The sequence below is a fragment of the Abrus precatorius genome, unplaced genomic scaffold (assembly GCF_003935025.1).
Source record: "Abrus precatorius isolate BTA unplaced genomic scaffold, Abrus_2018 Scaffold2, whole genome shotgun sequence".
NCBI classification, from domain to species: domain Eukaryota; kingdom Viridiplantae; phylum Streptophyta; class Magnoliopsida; order Fabales; family Fabaceae; genus Abrus; species Abrus precatorius.
Window position 1 is genome coordinate 25940120 of NW_020874362.1, and position 27494 is coordinate 25967613.

At 33.7% G+C, this 27494-nt stretch overlaps 3 protein-coding genes across 6 annotated transcripts; all 3 read left to right on the top strand.

Moving 5' to 3' along the window:
• Window positions 1-310: 310 nt before the first annotated feature.
• Window positions 311-8951, top strand: LOC113858655 (peroxisome biogenesis protein 22-like). The gene is made up of 8 exons (XM_027491379.1): window positions 311-492; window positions 1119-1358; window positions 1446-1493; window positions 6989-7045; window positions 7132-7233; window positions 7946-8011; window positions 8243-8344; window positions 8447-8951. The coding sequence occupies exons 1-8, from the start codon at window positions 421-423 to the stop codon at window positions 8549-8551; spliced, it is 792 nt and encodes a 263-aa protein (XP_027347180.1). The 5' UTR covers window positions 311-420; the 3' UTR covers window positions 8552-8951.
• Window positions 8952-11058: 2107 nt separating this feature from the next.
• On the top strand, window positions 11059-19802 carry LOC113858008 (zinc finger CCCH domain-containing protein 13). 4 transcript variants are annotated; one of them, XM_027490400.1, is made up of 13 exons: window positions 11059-11242; window positions 11363-11613; window positions 12588-13448; window positions 13555-13665; window positions 14088-14121; window positions 14881-15022; window positions 15128-15184; window positions 17031-17128; window positions 17254-17325; window positions 17788-18002; window positions 18798-18955; window positions 19147-19347; window positions 19436-19744. In XM_027490400.1, the coding sequence occupies exons 3-13, from the start codon at window positions 13394-13396 to the stop codon at window positions 19511-19513; spliced, it is 1221 nt and encodes a 406-aa protein (XP_027346201.1). In that variant the 5' UTR covers window positions 11059-11242; window positions 11363-11613; window positions 12588-13393; the 3' UTR covers window positions 19514-19744. The 4 variants fall into 4 exon arrangements, with proteins under 4 accessions (XP_027346201.1, XP_027346199.1, XP_027346200.1 ...); XM_027490399.1 differs by having other exon boundaries at window positions 11095-11242; window positions 11700-13448; window positions 19436-19717; XM_027490401.1 differs by having other exon boundaries at window positions 11119-11242; window positions 12743-13448; window positions 19436-19724.
• Window positions 19803-22468: 2666 nt separating this feature from the next.
• On the top strand, window positions 22469-27207 carry LOC113858459 (traB domain-containing protein). The gene is made up of 9 exons (XM_027491124.1): window positions 22469-23009; window positions 23253-23300; window positions 23429-23488; window positions 24020-24103; window positions 24240-24344; window positions 25140-25253; window positions 25352-25452; window positions 26476-26587; window positions 26895-27207. The coding sequence occupies exons 1-9, from the start codon at window positions 22551-22553 to the stop codon at window positions 27021-27023; spliced, it is 1212 nt and encodes a 403-aa protein (XP_027346925.1). The 5' UTR covers window positions 22469-22550; the 3' UTR covers window positions 27024-27207.
• The last annotated feature ends 287 nt before the right edge of the window (window positions 27208-27494 follow it).

Below are 27494 nucleotides of genomic sequence, written 5' to 3' on the forward strand. Positions count from 1 at the left end.
TTTATTAATTTTAAATACTTAAGCCCAATTTTTACGATTTAAGTTAAGGTTGATAAAATTAAAAATATTTTGATTTAAAAATAAATATTCTCACAATATAGAAGTAAATTAAGAAAAGTATTGTTAACATATATTTAAAAATATATAATAAAATTTAATAAATACTAATTTTTATTAAAAACTTTTACATTTAATTTATCAATATATTAAATGTTCGTACATCCTAAATTTCAATAAAAATCTTTTCTTACACGTAGAATGTAATAACCAACTAAAAAGTTTATTTATTTATTTGTTGTGTTAATAACTCATCTCGTTGGGTGCTAAGCATAAGAACTTGTGTGTTGGATTTGTGAATGGGGACGAAGATGAAGGAAGGTCTTTGAGCAGAAGAAGAAGAAGAAGATCTTGTCTGTTCCCATGGCCGACATGTCCACACAGCACTTGTTGCACCTCATCAAACGCCTTTCTCACACCATTTCCAATCTTTTCGTATTCTTTCTTCCTCTTCATCTCTATTTCTCTCATACACTCGATTATTTTCTTTTATTTATTTTGCCCCGTTGTTTTTACGGCAATGTTTTAATTTCGATTGTTTCGGTTATTCTCCATATTTTAATTGATTGGGGACAGTATAATGCTTAACTAAGATTCCATTTATTTCAATCTTAAGTTTTGGGGTTTGTCTTTTTTTTTTTTACTCTTTTTCGTGATAAAAATAAAAGGTGAAAAGTCTAGAGGAACTATGATCACCAAAACAAAGAGATGATTGTTCTTTGGTGCAGTCAAGGGCTTTCATATTTATGCTCATGTTCTGTTGTCTAAATGGAATGGTAAGAAATATTATGTCAAGCTTGCATTGAAAACTGGTCTCTTGTCACTGCTGTCTGTGAAACTGCACCGTGGGGTGTTGAAACTTTTAATCAATAGCAATGTGGGGAGTTTTGGTCTGTTTTTGTGTGTCTATTTTCATCTTTCAATGATCCTGCATTCCTTTTGAAACCGAAATTTTGTTGTAGTTTATATCCATCCCATTTGATTAAATGGGTGCTGATCTTTCTTTGGACGAATGTAATATGAAGCAATAACCATCTTTATTGTGTTTGACTTGGTATCAGGTTTCATACTCTATTGGGGCAGTTGTCGGTCTTGCCATTGCAATTTTTTTCGTCTGGAGGCTGTTGTTGAGATCACCTGGTGGATCTCAACACAGGCAACGGAAACGGCAAGGTGCTACTTCTAGTAGTCCTGGAGTTAGCACACTTTCAAATGCCTCTGTAGTTCCTTCTGGAGTTTGTTCATCCTCAGCTGGTTCAAGGGCACAAAATTTAGTTGACGAGTTCTCTCAGCCAGTGAAGGTTAATGTCCTTGCCTTGGGCTGAGTTTGATTGCTTTATTATGCGTGATTGACAATTATTGTCTTGCTTCTTCCTCCTCTTTTCCAGCCTACCTTGGGCCAGATTGTTAGGCAGAAGTTGAGTGAAGGAAGAAAGGTAATCAAACATACCCTACTCTTACTTTTAAGTATACAGACCAATTGCGGAAGTTTGTTGCATTTTGGGGTTCCCAATTTTTTTTTCTTTGTCATTGATAGAGAGGAATTTCTATCCCCCTTTTTACTTGTATGCTGTGTAATGTCTATTCTGTTTGGTAGTGTTTCTTAATTTATCAAAAAATGAGGGACCTTTGTTGGTATTCTGTTTTCATTTTTTTATAAGACATTTCTTAATGTGAAGTAATCAAAAGCCACATGAGTTTTACTCTACTGTTATACTCTTAAAGATTTTCTTTACAGGATTATGTAATAAATAAATATTGGATGAAGCCTCTAAATTACATAGGTGGTTGTGTTAGTAAAATTTCTTGTGTTAATATTTACCTTTCGGGCCATCTCTGGCCAATATTATAACGTTTATTGAATAATGTATACTTAAACTTGCCCTTTTGTGTGTCCATGTTCTGTGAACAACTAATTAATGTCTAATAGATTATAAAAGTAACACATAGGGAGTGATGTAAGCAAATTCTTGAACGTTTTGCAAAAAATTTAGAAAGAGAAAAAATATAAGAAATGAAAATGATGTTATTGAGCATAGTTAGGCTCTGTTAGGAAACGTATCAGAATTAATTTCTATGGAGTTGAAAAGTAACTCCATCCGTTTAAGGTGCTTTGTGAATTGTGCAAATTTATTTACAGCCATAGATATAAATTACAAAGTTCTGTCGCGTTAAGTGAACTGAAAAACAAACAGACACTTGCAGTTACCAAAAAAAGAAAATTTGATTTCCAACTTATGATATTCCTGATATTTGAAGAGGTCTTTACTACTTGTTAGGAGTTATTTCTGGTTTGTTTAATAAATCCTAGTTTATAGGATCAGTTTGTTTTTGAACGTTGTCACGTCGTTATACGTGAAGCTGTTTTTATGTATTCTGTTTTTGTTTTAGGCTATATAATAGCGTATGTGAGATCAATAAAAGAACTCAGTTTTTGCACCAGTTAAATATACATATTATCTATTCCTTACAAACTGGTATCAGAGCTCCCACTGGGCCTGATACGTAAGCTGCAACTTACCTATGAAGATAGAAATTTCCGACAATGCACAACGAGAAACTCTGCAAAAATCCCTTACTTTGAAGGTCAACATTATGACCATTGGAGTGAATTGATGGAGAATCTACTTCGTGCCAAGGGTCTCTGGAACTTGGTCAAGACTAATGTTGAGGACCCTCTTGCAGGCACTGTTTCGACTAATGAACAGTTGGAGCAATTGGAGAAATCCAGAACTAAGGATCACAAGGTCAAGCATTACCTATTTAGGGTCATCGATAGATCAATTTTTGAACAGATTTTGGACAGGAGCACGTCCAAAATTGTTTGGGACTCCCTGAAACGCAAATTTGGAAGAAATGCACGTGTGAAGAAATTAATGCTTAATGCATTGCGACGGGAGTTTGAGGTGCTTGAAATGATAGACACCGAAACCATCACCACAGTATTTTGCTAGAGTAATGGCAGTGGCCAATAAAATGAGAAGCAATGGAGAAAATATGCCTGACTCCAGAGTGGTTGAAAAAATACTTCGAACCTTGACAGCTCGATTCACCTATGTGGTGGTTTCGATTGAGGAGTCACAGGACATAGAAGCAATGTCCATTGATGAACTTCAAAGCTCTTTGGTGGTCCATGAGCAAAAGTTCAAACGAGTCAGTCGAGATGATGAGCAAGTACTCACGTTGGAGACTAGTAGAGGCAGAGGAAGAGGAAGAGGATCATACCGAGGTCGTGGACGTGGCAGAGGAAGACAATCTTTCCCAAAGCAACTGTGGAGTACTTCAAGTGTCACAATTTGGGTCATTTCCAGTATGAATGTCCCCAGTGGAACAAAGAAGCAAATTATGTAGAATTAGATGAAACAGAAGAGTTTCTCTTGACGGCTACTGTAGACAAGGGAGCCAACTAGAATGCCGCATGGTTTTTGGACCCAGGGTGTTCCAATCGTGTGTGGCGATAAAAGTGTATTTGTAGAAATGGTATTTGAAGCTAAGCACTCTGTCAAATGTGAAAATAACTCTCACATGAATGTTGTTGGAACAGGTAGTGTCAGATTGGTATTTAATGACACTACTTTTCTTATTTAAGATGTATACTATGTCCCTGAGCATAAAAAAAATTTGTTAAGCATGGGACAATTGCAGGAAAAGGGTCTTTTCATCCTTATACAGACTGGGAAATGCAATATATATCATCCATCTAAAGGTTTGATTGCTCACACAAACATAAGCACCAATCGTATGTTCATTCTTTTTAATGAAAGCTCCATCATCCCTACTCCTACTGAAGAATGCCTGCATACCTTCTCTGATCTTACTTACCTTTGGCATCAAAGATTTGGTCACTTAAGCTACAAAGGCTTGAAGACCCTACAAACAAGCAAAATGGTGCACGGCCTACCTGAACTAGACTCCTCAAGTATCGTATGTGCCGACTGCTTTACTGGCAAACAACATTGTAATCCAATTCCTAAGGCGAGCAAATGGCATGCTAGCACGGTCTTGGAACTCATACATGCAGACATTTGCGGACCAATAGAACCTATCTCAAATAGTGGAAAAAAGTATTTTTAAGCTTCATTGATGATTATAGCGTAAAAGTTGGCTGTATTTGCTCTCTGAAAAATCTGAAGCTTTGAAGTACTTCAAGTCCTACGAGAAAATGGTGGAAAAGAAAGTTGGAGCATTCATCAAATGCCTACAAACAGATAGAGGAGGAGAGTTTAACTCTCTCGCGTTCAAATTGTTTTGTGAAGAAAATGGTATAAAAAGGCAACTTACTATAACCTATACCTCACATCAAAACGGAGTCGCAGAATGCAAAGACAGAACTGTTATAGACATGGTACGTTGTATGCTCTCTGCAAAAGGGATTCCCATATCCTTTTGGACTGAAGCGGTAAACTGGACGTTTTATCTATTGAATCGCTGTTCAACACACGGCGTGGAGAACATCACTCCACAAGAAGCTTGGAGTGGAATCAAGCCTTCAATCAAACACCTTCGAGTTTGGGGATGCTTAGCTCATGTGCACATATCAGAGGTAAAATGAGGTAAACTTGATGATAAAAGCTTTCCTTGTATTCTGGTAGGTGTTAGTGATGAGTCAAAGGGCTATCGTCTATTTAACCCTAAGACAAAGAGAACAGTAGTTAGTAAAGATGTCATGTTTGAAAAGAGAAGAGTTGGGACTGGGGTTCAAATTATAAAGAACAAATAGAAACTGAGCTGGTGTGGGGTGATGATGAACTCCACAGTGATGACAGTGAGAGGGAGCACAGTGCTGAGAATAATGAAAATGAGTTTGAGGAAGATATGGAGCTCGATCGTAATGGTGAGAATAATGAAGGTAGTGGAGTTAGAAGTGAAGCAGTAAGTTCACAAGAACACGTGATTCAAGGGAGAGAAAGGAGGAAGCCAACTTGGATGGGAGATTTTGTCAGTGGTGAAGGATTGAGTGAAGAAGAAGAAGCAGAGGCAGAGGCTTACTTGGTACAAGATGTTATAGGTGATGATCCTATTCTATTTGAGGAAGCTGTCAAACACGAGAAATGGAGAAAGACTATGGACAATGAAATAAATTCAATAGAAAAGAATCAAACCTGGGAACTACTGGACCTACCAACTGGAACAAAAACAATCGAAGTCGAATGGATTTACAAGACGAAATTGAATGAGCTGGGAGAAGTTGATAAGTATAAAGAAAGATTGGTAGCTAAGGGGTATTCACAGCAACATGGAATTGACTTTTCTGAAGTCTTTGCCCTTGTTGCAAGCATGAATACAATGAGGATGATCGTGGCACTTACAGCATGCAAAGGATGGGACATCTTTCAGCTAGATGTAAAATCTGCATTCTTGCATGGAGAGTTGAGTGAAGATTTGTACATAGAGCAACCAAAGGGATATGTCAAGAAAGGGAAAGAGCACCAAGTTTACAAGTTACATAAAGCCTTGTATGGTCTAAGGCAAGTACCAAGAGCTTGGTTCAGCCGTATAGAAGCACATTTCATACATGATGGCTTTCAAAAATGTCCAAGTGACCAGACCCTATTCATTAAAAGGAACACTAAAAAAAAATATTAATTGTCAGCATTTATGTTGATAATCTGATTTATACTAGCAATGACATGGGTATGATGATTAAATTCAAGAAGTCTATGATATAGGCTTTTGATATGACTGACTTAGGGAAGATGAAATTCTTTCTCGGCATTGAGGTCTTACAAAAACTAGGAGGAATTTTTGTGTGTCAACGGAAATATGCCAATGATGTTCTGACGAAGTTTCAATGTCTGAAAGCAAACCTGTGAAAAGTCTGATTGTTCCAGGTAGTAAGATTAACAGAGACGTTGGTGCAATGGTGGATGACACTTACTTCAAGCAAATTGTAAGTAGTTTAATGTATCTAACAGCTACATGACCAAATATCGTGTACAGTATGAGTTTAATTAGCAGGTACATGTCCAAACCAACAAAGTTGCACTTGCAATCTGCTAAAAGAATCTTACGGTATTTAAAAGGAACTACTAGTTATGAGATATTCTAAAGGAAAGGAGGGGAAGAAAATCTGCTTGCATTCATAGATTCTGATTATGCAGGAGATGAGGATGACTCTAAAAGCACGTCTAGTTATGTGTTCTTGTTAAGTTCAAGAGTAGTGTTATGGATGTCCATAGAAACAACCAATTGTTACTCTTTCAAGTACAGAGGTAGAGTTTGTGGCTGTTGCTGCCAGTGCCTGTCAAGCAATGTGGATGAGAAGAGTTTTGAGAAATCTAAGTCATTCTCAAGACAGCAACATTGTTATCATGTGTGACAATAGTTCAACAATTAAACTTTCAAAAAATTCAGTAATGTATGGAAGGAGTAAGCATATTAGAGTGCGTTTTCATTTTTTAAGAGATCTTGTGAAAGATGGAGAAATTGAGTTGGTGCACTGTGGAACTCAAGAACAAGTTGCAGATTTAATGACTAAAGCCTTAAAACTTAAAGCTTTCCAGAAACTCAGAAAGAAGATGGGGATGCTTGATCTTGCTGAAGTAAACTTACTGCATACTGCAGTCAGTTTGTTTAATAAATCCTAATTTATAGGATCAGTTTGTTTTTGAACGTTGTCACATTGTTACACGTGAAGCTATTTTTATGTATTCTGTTTCTGTTTTAGGCTATATAATAGCCTATGTGAGATCAATAAAAGAACTCAGTTTTTGCACCAGTTAAATATACATATTATCTATTCCTTACAATATTATTATTCTACTTTTCTTGGCAAGCATGAATAAGACATGCTGTCTACCTGTCTCTATCCAACAGAGGTAAATGGTGATATGACAAAACATTTCTTGCGTGAGTTTATACATATTGTACGGTCAATGGTTTCTGTCTTTATTGCCAAACTCTATCCTATATATTGTATTATTTTATGTAGGTAACTTGTCGTCTTCTTGGAGTGATCCTTGAAGAAAGTAGTCCAGAGGAGCTTCAGGTGGTGAGATTGTCCAATTTTTGTATCTTTATTTAAGACATTTATGTGGACAAATTTATCAATGTTGTTTGCTTTGTTTTTGGCAGAAACAAGCAACTGTGAGGTCCTCTGTGCTGGAAGTGTTGTTGGAAATAACAAAATTTTGTGATTTATATCTCATGGAACAAGTTCTGGATGATGAAAGTGAGGTGGGTTCATTTGTTAGGCTAGATCATTTGTCCATCATGTCTTAACTTTTATCTGATATCCTTTGTGGAGTTGATGAGCAACACTTCACGTTCTAGGCAGATTAATTTTACCCTTCTCCAACTTAGTTGGTCAAAATATTTTTTTTTTATAGCTAAAGTTTCTGCAGAAATGAACTAAGATTTCTTTATAGGTAAAGGTTCTGTGATAATGAACTAAGATATTCTGTTGCTCCTTGAGGTGAAAAGTTTTACCGTGTAGAACTGGTATGGTTTCCCTTGTTGATGTCACATTAGATATATGAAACATTGACATACTTTTACCGTATCTTCTCTTTGACTGGCTTGTTCTTCCTGCGCCAAGGTTGTCCAAATCAAGATCTATATAATATTAGAAGGGAGGGGAAGACACATAAATTGCATTATTGTGACACAAATTGTAAGAAAGTAAGTAAACAAAAAAGCTTTAAAATCACAACAAATATTTAATTAAACTCAAATTGAAAATAATTATGAAGTTTCAACTCAAATTAAAGTTACAATTTGCATTATTGAAACATATTAGGATTGTCATTTCTTAGAGCTGTTAATATTAGGTGCAAACTAAAATTGCATGTGGCCTCCCTGTAATTTTTCCCTATTGTTGATCTCTTGTTATATCAGATGCATTTTAAAATTTAATATGTTTGTGCTTTACGTATTATTATTTCTGCAGAAAAGAGTTGTTGTAGCATTAGAAGATGCTGGGGTATTCGCTTCAGGTGGTTTGGTCAAGGACAAGGTATGTGAATATGCTGCAAAAGTTACAAATCTTTTTGCTGTTATGAGGACATTGTTATATGTGCTGGATGCGTATTGATAGGCAGCATAAGAATGTGTATTTGATGGTTAGATTATATTAAAAAATGTATTAATCTTTGTTCTGACAGTGAACACTTTGGGATTGATTAGTCACCTACTTTTATCACTTTTGTGCTGCTTGATAACTTTTTCCTTGGCTACCTATATGCAGGTCCTCTTCTGCAGCACAGAGAATGGACGGTCATCGTTTGTTCGGCAGTTGGAACCAGATTGGCATATCGACTCAAATCCTGAAATTATCTCTCAGCTTGCTGTATGTTACCCCATAATCTCAACTTTATTAGCGATTGTTAAGTTCATGCTCTGATGTGATTGTCTTAGTATATGATCTAATGATGGACACGTTATGTTGCAGAGATTTATCAAGTATCAACTTCATGTCTCACCTATTAAAACCGAACGAGCTGCTGCTAATGTGTTCAGTGCTCCATCCCTGGAACAATTCTTTGGATCCATATGAAATTCTGACAATTAAAGATGGGATGTTACTAAATTCATACTAGTTTGTTTCTGTCTGCAACTTGGATTCCACCGGTACCATACATGTTTTTTTCCCAAAATCTAGATATTCAAGAAGTAGGTTAGATTTTCAACCCAACGGTTGCTCCCCCTAGTTAGATGAAAGACCTGCTGTGTATCTTTGTATAATGCTTTCGGGAAGAAATTTCTTTCTTTATCCTTTTTTTTGGTTTGTGTGTGTTGATTCTAAATTGTGCATTTGAGTGGATCACATTCATACGTTCTGTCGAAGTGGCAAATTTTAGTAGATGTTTGTATTTTGATAGTAGTTACATGAAATGCCATCGTGGGCAATCGTTAATGATCATCCTAACTGTATTGGTTATTGAATCTTTGATTGTACAGTTACGTAACCCTTCTTCTTGTACTTGGTTGGTCCTCTATCAGGTTGTAACATTTCAGCATTGCCTTAATTTGTAATGGCCAATCCAAATGCATGCTCAGTTGTTGCACCTTTTATTTTATTTATTTTCGTAATGTCTGGAACTTCAAATTCAATATGAAGTTTTGGCTGGTTCAAGCGAAAATAAATAAATTAATAAATATAAATAGATATAAGTGAAGAGCACGAAGTGTGTCCAAAAAATCTTTAGTTATGGATCGCATTTAGTTTGTCTTTCCAATCTCTTCTGCACGATTTAGTATGTGTTTGTTTACTAGTCATAACCAAATTTATTTACACTTAACGCATGAGAGGAGATATTTTTCAATTATAACGAAACAAAGTTTCAATAAATATACAAACACTCAAACAGTTCATTAAACGATATAAAAACTATTTGCATGTTTTTTAAGCTTTAACTCAAAAGTTCTGCATACAATCATATGCGTGTTTTAAAAAATTAGTATTGTAAATCATAAAACATGCTTTATTTGTGCGCAGAATGAAAGTGTCCGTAAATTAAATTATAAATAAAACATAATAAAACTGAAAATGAGTTGAAAAAGATAAAAAAATTAAATTAAATTAAAAGTGCATAACGAAGTTGATTGGCTAATAATTTTTTCTGTAAAATAAATCTTTACATAGAAATGTGAAATAATAATGAAAATAAACTAATAAAACGATCTTACAGGAAAAGTAATTGACAGACCTATGCATCACAAATCATTTTAAATGACACAAGAGGAGCCAAAAATCCCCATTTTTTCAATAAAATGAATATTGAAATTGCTTTCTTTAATTTTAATTTCTTAAATATTCCTATTATTCTTAATTTATAACTGTAAACAAACATAAAATTATTTTCTAAAACTTAAATATTTCTATAACAAGTCAAAAAACTAATTAAACTAAATTATTGAATAAATCTTATATGTAGGAAATATTGAAACATACAATCACAATGTATATATATATTGGATATTTTAATACTTGAAAATTTAAAAATGTGAAAGTAGTTTCTGATTTTTATTTTTGTTGGACATTTTAATTCTTAAACTTTTCTAAATGTTAATATTTTAAGTGATGTGTATCATGAATTACTTGACAAAAATTACATCATGTATGATATAATATATATTTCATTTTATTTTAGTTTTTAAGATTATCATTTTTATATATTTTTAATTTTTGATTCTTAAAACATTTCATCTGTTCATCTTTATTATTCTTCTTCCTTCTCTCTCACTGGAAACTACCATTTTTTATACACTCTTAGCAATTGAGGATACTAGTTTGATCGATATATATAGTAAATGTGAAAAGATGGTTGATGCTCATAATGTGTTTGATCAAATGTTGCAAAGTAATGTGATTTTTAGACTACAATTGTTTGATATGTCATAATTGAAAATGTTGTGGAAACAAAGAAGTTGTTTGATGATATATTGTAGAGAAATGTAATTTATTGGAATGCAATTATGTATATATTTGTGAATGTGAATGTTTGAGTAATGTGGAAAAAAAGAAATAGAATTATTTGATAGTGTTATAAAAATATATAATTTTTTTTTTTACAACATAATTGATGGGTGTATGAAGTGACATGACAATATGAAGAAGTGAGATGATAACATAAAGATTATTATTTAAACAAGTTATGAAGATGAATGTTATTATTTGAGTTGCTTTGATGTTAAGGTATGTCCATAATAAATAGTTTAATTAGGTGGTAAAAGTATTTTTTGAGATGAAATTGATGAATGCAGATTGGAGGAGTAATTTTTTATAAATTTATTGTTATCTAAAAATTAAAATGTTTTAAAATCTAGAGACAAATGTGTAAAAATGATAATTTTAAGAATTAAAATAAAATAAAGATATATATTATATAACATTATTTTTATTGTGTAATTGATCATATATCTATATATTATTATTATTATTATTATTTATTAATAATATTTAAGTTTAAAGACTAAAATATTAAAAAAATTGTTAAAATTTAAAAATGCCTACTTTTCCTATCTCTAACATTAAAACGAGAGTCTAGGCTCGTTGAAATTATCATATTTGTGACCAGCGTTGCCCAAGCCCTAAACAAGAAAGAGAACAGTGAGATTGAGAAAAGGGGTGAGTCGGGTCAAGTCGTTGCTGAAGGACCATTTCTGGTCGACCTTCCGAAACTGCTTCAGTTCACACTGTGAAGTCCTACATCGCACACTTTTCTATTCAATCTTCAACTTCAAGGTACCCTTCATTCCTCACCAAATTGCTCACAACGAATGCAATTTATTTATTTTTAATTTCTTATCTTCTATTTGCTCTTTACGATTATTTTCTCTTATTATTTTCGTCGCATTGTCTCAGCATCGACACTGTTGGCACAATGTTGGGAAATTTTGGATTTAGGGTTACGTCTTCTTCGCCTTAGGAATTGAAGGATATTATTGATTATTCTCTATAGAATCATTGGCACACGGTATAGTTGAAGATGGTTGAACGAAAGCAGTTCAAGACCAAGTTATGTGTGCTGTATCAGAGAGGTCGCTGCACGCGCCATAATTGCTCCTTTGCGCATGGGAGTGCCGAGCTCCGACGATTCCCTGCTTCATACAGTGGTATATTTTTATATTTTGCATTGCTTATGTGTGAGGTTTTCTGTATGGTGGGGTTGTTTAATTGAGTCTATGTATTGCGAATTCAGGTGAGTGAGACACTTTATTATGTGTTGATGTTAGTTGAGGGATGTTTGATGGGTGGTTGATGCATTGGAAGCAAGGCTACTGTGATGGGTTACTTTGGGGTTTTGAGTAACAGTGCCTTAGACAAGTGCATGGCTGGTTGGGTATGGTAAAAAACTTTCACGAGTAAAGGAAGATGCCTCTTTATGTTTGAAGGTGTCAAGCTCTTTTATTTGAGTAGAACTTTATGACCTATGAAATTACATGGAAAAGAAAGAAATGATGGATGAATTGGTCTTTCTGCCATTAGTTACTCATTAAATATCAGAGTTTTTTAAAACTTAAGGTTTTGTTTTGCAATTTTTGTTGCTTGGAGTCTGCCTTGAAAATATAAGGTTTAACTATAAAGAGTGGATGGTTATGCATTACAGAAATTTTGAGAATGTTTAATACTGCCTCTGATGTTGTCATATCCATCACCTTATCATCATTTTCCTCCTCTGGTCATTATTTTCTTCATGATATATTAGCATGGTTTGTAGTAGTTCATCTATTTATAAATAATCTTTTTGCCACTATTTGATTGACTCTATCTATTCCAGCAATGTGCTAACATAGTTATCACACATAGTGGCCAGCGCCAAAAATGCTACAGTGGGATGACAGCTATTTAGGAATTTTATATACAAATTAAATAACTTATACTATATATGAATGCTAAAATATTTAAAAGAAAAACTAAAAATCTGTGACATACTGAAATAGATTATAGACTATTCTGAAATAGAAAAGTGTGAGGAAATAAATTTGTAAATTATTTAGAGACATGTTTCCACTTTCACAGCATTCCTGTAAACTATTTATTTATGTCCCAAGCTTGTTTTATTGACACTGTTATTCCATTTGTTTAGCTGAATACCATATTCTTAAGACTCTGAGGGACATGGATACTTAACTGATAGACTGGTCCATATGTCCATTGATTCTGTGTAAGCAGACAGAAGCTTAAATATGCAATAACAAATGGCATGCGGGATTAATATGAGATTAATTTATTCAATGATAGGAGATCTGATCACATTATCTTGTTGAGACTGTTGTATTTCCAGCAGTATGGATATTTCATTTTAGATGATGGACTCTTCAGAAGGATTCTGGTGATTGGTTTATCTTAAAGGCAATGCTGGTGTTGTTCATGAAATTGTATTTTATTGGCTCTGTTTTTTTATCCTTCATTCCATGAATCTGTGGAACTACAGTATTTCCTGAGGATCATGATTAGGCTTATGTGGATATGTCTGCTAGCATCATATTCTGATCAGAAGCAACTAAAGCAAGTTCAGCAAGTTTCCCAATCATTTCATATAAAAATTCCACTGCTTGAGTTTATGGAGCTTATGCTATTCCTTTTTGCTGATTCTTCTGGATATGATATGGCTACATGGACAAAGGCAAAATGGGATTATTAGTGTGAATATGATGTCAGGAGAAATCAAATCTGATAGCTAATGGGTGGCTTTTTATTTCTTAAGCATCTTGGATATATCTCTGCATTTGAGATTGTATTTTAATCTTACTTCTCAACAAGTTGGGGATGTGAAATGTTCTTATTCCATTGCTACCTTGATTACACTTCAAAGCATAAGCTACATATGTGGGTTTTACTATATCTGTCATAATATGAGGGTGCTAGTTTCTATCACGTTTTTGCTCTTACATGGGAGGCACTATTACTATTCAATATTATGTTTCTCTTGTTATTCCTGTTAATGGTAAGCTTTGTTTCATTATTATTTTATCCATTCTGTTTGTATCTTCTGAAAATTTTTCTGCTTTTGATATTAGTCTGCAATAATGGAGCTTCTTTTTTCATTTCAGGGAGGAGAGACTATTTAGGTGATGACTTGAGGGACAAACTTGACAGGAGGCATTTATCACGTCGAAGGTACTCACCAGCTCGAGATGCAAGAGGACACCAGACCATTCGTGGTCAGACACAACATCTTTAGATACCTTCTTGCTCACATTATTTTAGTATTACTTCTTAATTATTTGTACCATGGAAGTCCGGCTTTTGTCACTTAAGTATATTGAGAGTGGTGTTTCCAAAACCTCGAATGTTTTGATATAACCATTTTATAGATTTTCATTGACATTTAAGCAAGGGACTGTCAGAGACATGACTTATTTTTCTGTTATGTCTTCAATCTTCTGTAAGCTATTAAAAATGTGCATTGAAGTCATGCACCTGTTTACCTGTGCATAAATGGGATTATGCAATTGTACACGTGTTATTGTGGTTTTATTTCTTCATGCAAAGATCATGTATAGAGAGAGTGATCCACATGCTGTTTTACTTAATGATTTGTCCATTTCCTCTTTCCTGATGTTCTATGAATTTAAAATTGCAGACTACAGTCCTTCAAGGTCTTTGGAGAAAAAAAGGTATATCAACATTAATCGTTATTGATAATTTTGTTTACATCCTTTAGTTTTTGTTGGCACTTATTGTCTACTACTTTTGTTCTTGTCAAATGTAAATGTGTATTAAAATATGGTATATTTGGGAGATAAAACTGTGAAATTCATAATTTTCTTGGAATGGATTTTCCTTGAGAGAAAGAATGCAAGATACAGAATTCATAGCCCCCTCTAGAATGATCCTCTCTTCATTCTTCTAACTTCTGAAACTAACTTGCTCACCTACCTCTCCTTTTCACCTAATTGCCTTTTCAGTTGCAACATTAAAAGAATTGGACCTCTCTAATTCAGGCCTCTTAACTCTTCTACTATAGATCACTGAAACATGCTATGCATATCAAAAGCAACAGTGTACTTCGTGTGCCATGAAATTTTCTACTATGTGTAATTATGAGATATGTATTTGAAGTTTCCATTTTTTGTTGGCTTTTGGTATTAATCTTCGAAATTATCCTTTATAGTAGTCACATGTTGTGGGCATAACAGCCTTGTTACTTAAAAGTGTTTCTTATGATTAGAGTTACAAGGTTAGCCAAGTTTGACATTTGATACCAAGAATATGGTGAGGAAATTTCTTATCTTGAAATTCCATTCTCACTTTCCAGGCACTTAATGACTGGAATGTGCCTCTCTTGGGCCAAAACTCTTTTGTTCAAGTATTATTTCACTTTGTTTCAGATCCTTATTCATGTTTAACATAAATATCAGTAATTTCTGTTTCAGTGACAGAAGACGTAGGAGAAAACAGGGCATTACTGGCCAAAGTGATATTTCTGAAAATTTGAGAGTCTCAGATAGAATTCGAGATCGAGTTCAAGAAGGAAAATTGCTTTCCTCTGGTTCTAGAAATACACTTGAGGAGCAGGTTTGGAAATTCTGTTTAATCATTCTGCTGCAAATATATGTGAAATATTCCCTTGTTTGTTCTGTAAAATAACATGTTTGTTTTTATTCTTGGAACTGTGTGCAGCTGAAAAAAGTGTATTCAGATATCAACACTCTTGAGAATCGAAAATTCCAGCTAGCGGTTAGTTTTATCTCTTATAGTTTGCATTTTCTCACATCATCCATGTGTTTTGTCTTTGTTAACTTAGAAACATTGGTTACCTAATGTGTAACACCTAGGTTCGTAAGTGTGTGGACTTCCAAAGCATTTGTCTGAAGTTGTTTTATTGAAACTTATTCCTTAAATTTGTTGCCTAATGATGCTTCCTGTCTTTTTAAGGAAATGACTAAGTTTTTGTCTTTAATATGTGGAGTTTTGTACTTCACAGTCACAAGCCATCTCAGCTTGCTATTGCTTGGTGCCAATAAAAACCATTTCTTAATGATCCTAGGGTGCTTTTCTGATATATCCTCTCTTGCTCCGTTTAGTGTGTTTTAAGCATTAACTTCGATTTTCGTCCTGACTCCTGTAGTGTAAATATGTGTGGGCTGTAATTACCTGGATAGTTTTTCTTTTTAATGGAAGCAATGTTCATTAGGCTTTTGGTTGTATCTATGTAGTAAATAGTGATAGGCATTAATTAAGTCATTAAGGGAGTATCGTAGAAGCTGTTAAGCTGCTATTTTTCATAATTATATGATTTATGTAAAATATGATTTTAGACAAATTTTGATATGAAATATTAGTTGGTGTTTGGAAATACTTTTTAATGAAAAATAATCACATTTCTTAGAAATGAAACTTTATAGGTTGCTGCCAAAAAAAGCTATTATTTATATACCATTGAAATTTGATCTTTATATTAGCTCTACTATTATTTCTATTGATAAGTGAAGGTGATTTTTCCCCCCTTAAAACTAGTAATTTTCTTGTTGATTGCATGAGTATTATTAAATTAATATAATTTTTAAAATAAAAAATTAAATATATATTGCATAATTATTTTTTAATTTTAAAAAGAGAATTTTTTTTATTATTAACAGTGAATATAATATTTTATGAAACAAGATTAAATTTAAGTGATATGATTGCTAAAATTAAAAAATAAATTAAATTCAAATTAAAGTAGAACTGAAAAAAACTAAATATTTAGTGCAGGAAATATTACATGGCATAACATAATAAGGAAAACAATAGCTTCTAAAAATGCTTTAATTTAAGAATGAAGACTCGAATTTAATATGAAGAAATAACAATAACAACCAAGCCTCATCCTATTAGGTGAGGTTGACTACATGAATCATGCAACATGATTAAGTTTAATCAAATCCAAATTTAATATATTGAAGTAGATAAAAAATATGCTTAAAAAAAAAGCTATTACTGGTATAAAATACTATGTTAATGGTCAAAGGTGGCGTCTGTAGCAGTAGCTCACCAAAGCTACGGTTCCAATAGATTGCCAATTACATTTTACCGTAAAATGATAAAAATCATTAAAGGAACATAGTACTTTAATCCATTGAAGCATTTTGCTTCAGCCAAGCTACAAAGTGTGCCTCAGAAAACTTTTTGATTGTGCAAACAAGTTGGTACTTGTCTGCAGATGAAACTCAGACGAAGTCTTAGAAATTTTTTTCTTAACTTTTGTTTAGACTTTCCAGATATCCGTATTTTGCTCTCTTTTTGGATAGGGGGAGCAAATTTATGTATTTTTATTACATACCATGTTTGGTGAAGTATGAAACATGGATGTCCAATTATCTTCATCAGGAATGTCCAATTATGAAGGCCGTATGAAATAGCTTATTTCATATGTTGTCTCTTCGAATTCTAATGAAATTCACCTTCCAATCCACTTAGCTAAATTAAATGGGAAAATAAAATCCTTTGATTCTTGAGTTAATGCTAATTATCCTGTTGAGTTTCAATTAAGTTCAAGTCATGCTTTTTGACTTGTGATGTGTAAAAATGCATATTTTTGAAGGTCTACCTTGATGAGAGTGTTCAAGAGGCGGATAGTCTTAATTCTAGAATTCAGGAACTTGAGGCTCAATTATGCAGAGAGGATGAGGAGTGTAAAAGGTACTGGAATTTTTCACTGTGCATATTTTGATAATTTGTGTTACTCCTCTCCATTATTTTGGCATTTTTTGATAATGATGTTCTCTTTCCTGGCACTTTTTCTTTGTTCTCTCTGGAAAATTCAGAATCACTTCAAGGATAAGGAAATTTGTTAGAGTGCACAATCATATCTCACTGTTACAAGATGACTTGAAGAGGCAAGTTACATTTTTATCCCAATTTACTTTGCTTTGCAGACTTGTAGTATGCTTTAGTGTCGTTTGATGTGTTTAACACACTCAATTTATTGAAAAAAACTAAAATAATCTGGTATGAGTCGGATTATATGAATGCAATACTTTCACAAGATTTCCCCCTAACAAGGAGACTCCTCCTTCTGCATACTACAAACAACAAGCTATATTCTGTCTTAATTCATATACATTAACAAACTCCTTAAGACTACCCTAGAATAACTACCCACATCATAAAACCTAGCTGTATAAATACACAACTGCCCAACACATTTCTAATACATATATCTAATATTGTCCATTAAGTCTGACATTTATTTTTCCTAACATAACCTTCAATGGCCTCGGGCTATTTGGCCTAACACATTCTATATTGTTTCTTTTTGGCCTATCACATTCTATATTGTTGCATCACTTCATGTATAGGTCACAAGTCCGACTTCAAAGGTTCGGAGATCAGCTTGTCTCAGACATTTCTAGAGTTGGTGCCAATGAAGAAGATTTAAGCATTGATATTGTAAGCAATGGTGAAAATACTGGTCTTCCTCCAATTGTCAAACATAATGTGGAACACAATGATACATCTTCCCACAGAAAAAGGCTGCATGTAGAACGAGATGCTTTGGAAGAGTTACAACAAGGTAATTATTAAAAAATATAGTAATGTTGGTTTTGTTTAACTATTTCTGAATTTTAGAAATATGGTAGCCTTCGGTAAACAAAACAGGAGGAGGCTCAAAACTGAAAACTTATTTCATCTCTGTGTGGGGATGGATATGTTCTTACAAGTTACAATCAATAACCCCACAAGTATGTGTGGCCTTTTTGATATTATGTAGAATAATGTAGAATCGACCACATGCATTTGAGAATGTTATTATGTGGTAAAAGTTTCACCCAATCCTAGTATGCTTATTCCCTATTAATATTCAATAAGAACATGAAGATATACATGTATATAGCATGCTGTAGCTCAGTTTATTTCATCGTAGTATTCAATATTAAAATTTTGCTGGCTTTGCACTACAGGTATGGCAGACTGCTTGATGATACTGTAACTGATTGCCAAAATCATATCCTCGAATTTTATCATTGATTTTGATTGTCCTTTGAAATAAAAAGCTGTGATAATTTAATTTGGATACTATTTTGATTGTTAGCTTGCTTGCATATCATGTTTTCATTCAGAAATAAGGACATTTGCAGATTTGCTTCATTTCTTCTGACTTCTTTATTGTTGTGTTTCGCTCTGCAAATGTTTCATTTATATATATATATATATATATATATATATATATATATATATATATATATATATATATATATATATATTCAAACTGTTTATCACAACCTCACCTATTGAGATAAGGCATGGTGGTTGTTGTTGTCATTGCATTTTTGTTATTCATGCTGACATCTTTGTAATGTGCATGCAGATAAATCAAAAGATGGGCATTTGGTTGAGACAGCAAGAACTAGGAAGCGTTCTCGCTGGAATATATCTGATCAATTGAATAGCAAGGGTAATGAGGGCCCACACAGTGGAACTGAAGTTGCTAGACCACTAGATCTTGTAGGCAAGCACAAGAGAGGAGTAAGGAATTTTTCTAACAACCTTTGTTTTAGTGTGTTGCATTCTTGGCAGTTTTGTCCTTTGGTAGTAACTTTTTTTTGTTCCATTCATACATCAAACAGATGTATATCATGTAAGTCTTGAAAACGATTTTTGAAAGTTGACTATTGTCATGGCAAATGACCTTTTCCATTCTTACCATGAATGTGCAGTTGAAGGAATCTAGGATTGAAGTTCCATCAACCAGCATGGCAGCTCATGTGGTTGATGAGGAAGTTGAGATTGAACTTGACGACAGAACTAATATCAATGAAACTGCAAATACGGAAAATGAGAATGGAGTGGCAAATAAGGTGAAGGTAGCTCCACTTATGCTTCCCCTGGCTTTGATTCCTCGCAGCAATTATTCGCAGGTTGGTTCTCATGGTTTGCTTTTTTTACAGCCTTAAAATTAGACACTCGTAGCAAATATTTGTAACAGCACCTTAACTGTATGTGCAGTACGAGGGTAACGACGAGAATGTTGATGTGGATGGTCTTGACGAAGATGCAGCAGGGGCACATGTGGACATAATGTAGTTAATATCGGCTATTTCTAACTTTTTCTTTTGGTTTGGTGGCTCGAAGTTAGTTTGTTGAAAGCGTTAATAACTTGAACAGGAGTATTTTCAAATAGAGGGATAGTATGCAAAATAGTAGCACAAGAAACAAAAACAAAAGACTTGCAAGGATCTAAGGATACATTTATATTTGTGGATATAAATTTCATAGCATTCATAAAAATATATGCCAGCATTTGTGGTGGTCCTCTAGCTGATTGTCTATTGACTGCAGTACGTAATCCTCTAATGTCTATGAATTTTTGTAGTTTTCCGGATCTAAATTATTGGGAAAAAAATAATAATTAATTACCGAACACGTAACGTGCAATTTTCTACATTCAACAAACCTTTTTCTGTTTTTGTTTGGGTTCTCCATATCGAAGAGACTAATGGGATTTCCGTTTATCAAATTTACATGCAGAAGGTCCCTTTTCATGATTAGTTATGAAGGGTTTGAGAGTTGTTTCTGATCAACCTGGTTGAGGGTAAACACTCTTTCGTTTTATCTTTGTAAGGACAATGTAGAACGTGACGGGATGCAAAGTGAAGAAGTATTACCAATCTTTGTAGAGAGAGTTTGCATTTATCACGTTCCAACTAGATGTGTTGGGATTTGACCTTATGACATGCAACCGACGCGACTTTTTTCAGTCGATCAATTCCTTACACAGGATTTGGAATGGATGGATTTTTGATACATTGATCTGGATGATAGATAAACAAACTTTTTTGTATAATATCAACATTAAACTTACTCGTGTTCAAGTGTTTAAGAACATCGCACATAATACCAAACATATACGAGGCAAATCTTAATTGTAATGTACGAAAAAGGGTTTATTTAGAAAGGTAGTTAAATTTAACAATTTCTATGTTTTGACATAATCAATCTTTAATCATAGTTAGAAAACACCCTTAATGCATATAAAAAACTCCGACAGGAGCACGGTAACCAGTGGTAAAACACAAAAATATAATATGAAGCCCATACGACATTATCATAGTTCCTTATACTTCCTAATCTCTCTCCTTCAGTCCTTGTCTAATATTAATTCGCCTCATTTCCCTCGTGGACTCGGTGAATTCAACGAAGAATCCTCGAGTTGACTAAAACTGTTTGGTGTCTAGTGACTAGTGATAATAAACCTTGTGGTAGAGCTACCAAGTAATGCAACATATGATTGGGACGAGGCCCTTCTACTATTATATACTTTTATTATAATAGCCAACATCAATGTATTACGACTTCCAGGGTGATATTTTTGCTTGAGATTTGTTGTATATTCGTTATCTAAGTTGGGTCTATATCACCCTTACCAGCAAAATTATATGGACAGGGCAATTTTGAGCTATGGGCAACACCAATCGGGCGAGCACTGTAGGAATTGAATTTCTGTTATTAGAAACAAAGAATTTAATATTTGAAGCTTAGGAAACTATATGTTCGACGTATCATGTCAAGTCCTTCACTGCCAAAGGTGGTGAAATAGAGTAGGGAGATTAAGGAAGACATGCTGCTTTAGAAATTATCCCATTCCTTCAACCTGTTAGAACATTCCAATAGGTTCCCTTGAAAATTCATGTCAATCATAACAAAACAAGCATAAATTAGGTGAATTTCATTTTTCATAGATCACGGGACATAAATAAGACGTGACATGGATATATAGGAATATGATTAATTTTTAAAAATTATAAAACACCACAGGATTATAATATAACACATAAAATTAAAATGAAAATTAAGATAAAAGAGAATATACATTCATCTTTCTTTCTCTTACAAAATCCTAAACCGATGTCTATTAGAATTCTTGGTGAATGTAATGTGATAATATTTTTCTAGCAAATTGAATGTTCCGTGCATGTTTTCAAGACAGTCATCTAATTTGTATGAGACTTGTTTTGTACAACATTGCAATTCTCTAAACAAATCTTGAAAAAAGAGTTGATGTTTCCAAAACGAGTATAAGTTATTGTAAGTACCATAAATATTAAATTTTATCTAATTATTATGATATTCACGAGTATTCATGTTAATTTTAAAAACTACAAAAAAATATACAATGCAATTGTATTTAAAGTGTATGTGAAATATATAAAAATAAAAATTATTTGATTATATTATAATTGTTCAATTTTTGCCGAATTCAACAACAATAATAATGATGAATAATTATAATCTAATAGTTTAATTAATAAAAAAAGACAGAATATTAACTAATGTTCCTAAAGTACTGGGTTAGGAATTAAAAAATAATAATAAAAGACTCTCTTTTTCAAAATTTTAATGTGTTTTTAATAGTAAAAAAAATTATATATATATATATATATATATATATATATATATAAAGCTTATTTTTACAATTTTTTGTTAAACATTTTCATGTGTGATTTCTGTGAGTATAATTATTTGTGATTAATTTGCAACAGAAGTACCTTAACTCCATTACCACTTTTTAGTAATACGCAATTGATAGAGAAAAGTGACCAAAAGATTCGGTTTAGGTAAAGAGAAAGAAGTTTAAGTATATTTTTAATTTTTAAAATATATCATATTTTAATTTTAACCCTGGTAATTTATTTTATTTTAATGCTTATGTTTTTAAAATAATCAATTTTATACCTTTACTCATGTGACTTTATTAAAAAGAAAGAAAGATACACAATATAAAAATATCATTAATTACATTGTCATTTAGGAGTAACTAAAAAGTAAAAATTATAGTTAATAATTTTTAAAATATAATAACTCAAAGAATAATTTTATAAGAATCCAATTTAAAATATAATATATTTTAAAGTACAAGAACAAACACTTTTTTGTTTTTCAAAAAGAATATTTCAAATAGAAAAAAAAAAAAAAAAAAAAAAAAAGCTCTGTAATTCCTGAATGGAACACGTTATTAGCTAGCTCCTCGAACACTCTTGGAATAACGAGAGGGAGAAAAGGGTCCACACGAATGCACTATTTTCACTTTCACGGAGAACCCAAATTCAAGTTTCTATAGCTTATGACTCACCTGGTCACTCACACCCAACTCGCCCGAGTCACACCGTTCATTCATCGCTTCAAGCCTTTACTCGGAACCCCAATCTATCGTTCCCAAACCCTTTTTTTCGCCCAATTCTCAACCAAAACTGCCACCATCCGCCGCCGAACTCACCCTCTTCTCCGGCCGGCGATGGACGCGCAACCGGCGGAATCCGGCACGCCCGCCGTCACGGGCGAAGACTTTGTCCACATCGCGGATCTGAAAATGGAGAGCTTGTCCGAGAGTATGGTTCGAATCGACGTGACTTCCGATGCCGACGCCGCTTCGTCCGGTCCTGAAGCGCCGGCGGATTTTGATCGCCGTCCGGCGATGCTCCCGGAGGAGCTCTGGAAAAACGTAGTGGTTCTGTCGTGCGAGTCCACAGCCGAGGGCGGTGTTTGCGATGTCTACTTGGTTGGCACCGCTCATGTCTCCGAGGTATTTGTTGCTGTCATTTGGAAGAAGGTTGTAGGTTTGGTTGCATTATACATTGTCACCGTCTTGAACCAGAACAAAAATTTAGGGTTTCTGCTCTATTCGCGTCAATTGGAAATTTTTATTATGTCATTTTGTAAAGGATGAATGATCTTGTCTTCTCTTCATCATGTTGAGTCTTGTTGTAATAAATTAGTTGGTGAATTCATATTTAGAGCTTCATATTTATGCTGAATTTTGTTGCAGGAATCCAGCAGAGAAGTTCAAGCTATAGTGAATTTTCTGAAACCGCAGGTGTTTTTTTCCCCTTTGAACTTCTTTGATGGATAGATCATTCGCAGCTTGCTTTTTATTGCATGCTGCCCCTTCTTCACCTGGTAAAATTTTGATGATGAAACCCAATGGGCCTTTGTTTGCCGCAGGTTGTCTTCCTAGAATTGTGCTCGAGTCGTGTGGCAGTGCTTTCCCTTCAAAATCTCAAGGTTTCTATTCTACTCTTTAACCTGGTTCTTTTTGGTAAATTTTATATCGCTTTCTTTGTAGCTTTCTACCCTTTTGTGCTGTCTTGTTTCAATTTGTAGTTTATGAGCATAAGTATGCAAAATCTGGGAAAATATTTTACTGTTAGATAATTTCAGCATCCTTCAGTTCCATCTTAGATGAGTGAGGGTTTGAAAGATGAAGTGTCAGATCGCTAAATATTTGTATGGCTTACTGGTGTTTCACTAAAGGAGGAACATTGTCAGTTGAAAAAAAAAAGTTGGCTTATTTACCTTGAAGATTTAAACCTTTTAGTTTCAACTTATGAACAGTTTATTTTGCCTTTTTCACAAAGGTGAAACAGTCATCTCCTGAAGCTGTAAAATGATAATTACAATTATTGGTGTTTAATGACCTATATGCATGATTCAAATTTAGCATCAAATTTCCTTTATTCCATCATTCATAATTTTGGTTCTCATTCAGTTATCTGTTTGTTTATATACTTTTAAATTTTCTTTTGCTTCTTGTAGGTACCTACTGTGGGAGAAATGGTTGCAATGTTGAAGAAAAAACATAACATGTTTGAAGTACTTTATGGCTGGTTCCTTGCCAAGGCAGGTTTCTATGTTTGACTATCATATGTATCATTCCTGTTAGATTTTCAAATATTATTCTTTGACTCCTTCTTACTCTAGAATGCTGTATTTGATATTTCTCATATACCATGCTTTTCTCTCCTTATACTGACAGATTGCTAGTAAGCTTGAGGTCTTTCCTGGCTCTGAGTTTCGTGTGGCGTATGAAGAAGCCATCAAGTATGGTGGCAGAGTGATACTTGGTGATCGCCCTGTACAGGTTGGATGAGTTTTTGAATGATGGGAAGAATTCTAGTCCTCATTTGATTTAAACTTTTTCAATAAATTATAGAGTCAGTTTATTTGAATGCATTGTTCCCAGAATATGACTCCTCCATGTACACATTGTGCTGAAAAAATTGTTTTTTTAACACTTTTCTCTAGAAGCTAAAAAGCTGGTAATGCGAGTGTACTGTAATGTATTATATGTTAGAATGGTTTGGACTCTTGGTATACTCTTGAGGTTAAATTCATGTTGCATAATCACTAGAAAGGTTGATAGTACATTTAGTGACTGGACAAGGATACTACATCAATTTTTTGGGTCGGGGGAGTGGGGTGGTTTTCTGTGTTATAAGAAGTTCCTTATCTCCTTTGTAGCATATTTTGTAAATTAGAATACACTTCATCTTCGGAAGTAGGGTTTCCCCTATATGCGGTATGGGGAGGGTTAGAGTCTGTCACAATGACTAGAACCCATGGTCACTGTGTAACAAGGCAGCATTTTAAGGCTTGCCCTCTAACTCTTCTATCCTATGCAAGAAATACATTTTCTTGTTGAAATTCTCAATCTCTTAAAATACTGACTGGACAATGTTCAATGCTTACAAATTACTTTTAATTATTTTTATAAGCATGGGAGAAATGTTGAAATGTTACAGTTTAATTCATGTAATTTTTAGTTTCAATATTTATTATTTTATTATGTGTGCTTTCAACTTGATTCATGATGGGTGGGTATGCCATGGAACTTTCATGCTTACTAATTAATGGGTTTTGACTTTGATTGAGACAGATTACATTAAGGAGAACATGGAGTAAGATGCCACTTTGGCATAAAACAAAATTGTTATACTCTCTACTTTTCCAAGCAGTTTTTTTACCCAGCTCAGACGATCTTAATAAGATGGTAAACTTCATAATCCTCATGCACTAATTATAAGTATGAATTGATTGTGATTGTGCTAAGTTGTCGTCTAGGTCCTGACTTTGATTTGCTTTCTTCAGCTGAAGGACATGGATGACAGTGACATGCTAACTCTTGTAATTCAAGAAATGAGTAAGGAGTTTCCAACTTTAATGGAGACACTCGTGCATGAACGAGATCAGTAAGTCCTAGTGCACTTAGTTCAATTACTGTTTCATTTATTGCTTGTTACATGTGGCCTGCTTTCTCTTTCTTTAAAGAATGCTTTGGTGAACATTTGTCACCCCAGTTGTATTACCATTTAGCAGCTGGGTCCTTGGAGGGTATCCCGGATGTGGTTCTCACATTGACATCATCTGGATATTCTAGCATGGAAGCTTGGACTAAGACCTTGAGTGTCTTTTTGTTTCAGAGCATAGGAATCATAGGATATGGAAAAGCCTTTGAATTGATTGTTCTGTAGAGATATTTTTGGGGTGGGGGTGGGGGTGGGGTTGATATTGTCTAGCTATGTTTCTTGACTAGTCCACCAGACAGTGGTGGTGATAGATGAGAAAATTTTTAATGTTTTGGGGATACAATGCTTCAGAAATCTAAAAAAAAAAATTGTAATCTTTTATGATTTGAAGAAATTTAAGGGGGCTACTTGATGCCAGGGCATACTGGGGGTTTAAATTAAATAGCTTCTTTACAAATGCAATCTGCACTATATTATAGTCCCTATCAGAAGGGACAAACCATTTTCCAAAAAAAGTATTTTCGGTGTCTATGATTGTGGACTGTACGTGTATCCATGAAGAAATTAGTGCATACTTTTCTTCTCTATTTCTTAGTGCTTTAAAGTGCTTCTATGATATTGGAACAAAAGAAAAATTGACCATAATTGTCTGAAATAGCATCCTCTGCTTTCTAATGGTGTTTTGGATGCTATTATTAATATAAAAAAAATCTTTGGTATGCCTTTCTTGCTTTTGATAACTCGAGCGTCCTTGTAATGTCTACTATCCGACAGTCTCTTCTCCCATATCTACTTAAAATTAGACCATGCAGAGACATTGTTAATGGTTTGGTAAATTCTTCAGAGTAGCACCGAAGATTATGCACGTTCAATTAGCCTTTGCTTTGTCAAGAGTTTTTATACAATTATGTGCTTATATTGAGTTCATAAATTATACATGATTTGACTTGTACTGCGTCTATCCAGGTACATGTCCTCCACATTATTAAAAGTGGCAAGTGAAAATAGCTCGGTTGTTGCTGTTGTTGGAAAGGGACATCTACAGGGAATAAAGAAGCATTGGAAGCAACCTGTTGTGGTTGGTTAAGTTATTTTTATTGTATACTAATTGCGATAAATGCCAGAGCTTATCCTCTGTGCGCTTTAAATCGGATATACCTGATATATATATATATATATATATATATATATATATATATATATATATATATATTAACTGCTCCAAAATATTATACAGTATTTTTAAATTTTGGCTCCCATTTTACCAATTCTAAAAGGAACCCAATTTTTCCTTGTTTTGCAAAGTTTTTCTTTCCAAAATCATAGAATTATTCTTTTATTATTCGTTTAGATTTTAACCTCAGTTTACCTATAAATTGTTTCAGATGAAGGATCTCATGACAATTCCATCTCCCAAACCAGCTATCTCTGCTATAAGAATCTTTACATCTGTTGGTGTTGCCGTGGCTGGGGTGGCTATAATATCAGGCGTCTATCTTTCATGCAAGAAATGACTTTTCTTGGAGAGATATTGTCATCTATAGGAACGCTGACGGATGAATTTAATTATGTAACCGATGAGTCAATCATCAACAAAGTTGATGCATAACCCATTTAACTTTTTTTTTTTTTTACATATATATCAAGAATTACCTTTTTTTAAAATCATTCCATGGAAATCTTTGTGAGATAAGAGTTAATGACAAATCAAATATGATACGACTAAAATCAGATAGTTCCTTTTTAAGCGGATGCCCCCGAGGGATAGAAAATTTTGCAGTTATTTGAATTTCTTATGCTATTTTCTAGCTTGCAAGATGATTTTTAGACCTACACTAAATAACAATGCATTTTTCTCTTTTTTTATGGGGGATTTAACAGATGAAAGGATTTTACAATTGGTAATGTCAAATAACACTTTTCACACTTGTATATAAACTAAACCCTAGATAGATGAAAGGATTTTACAATTAGTAACGTAAACA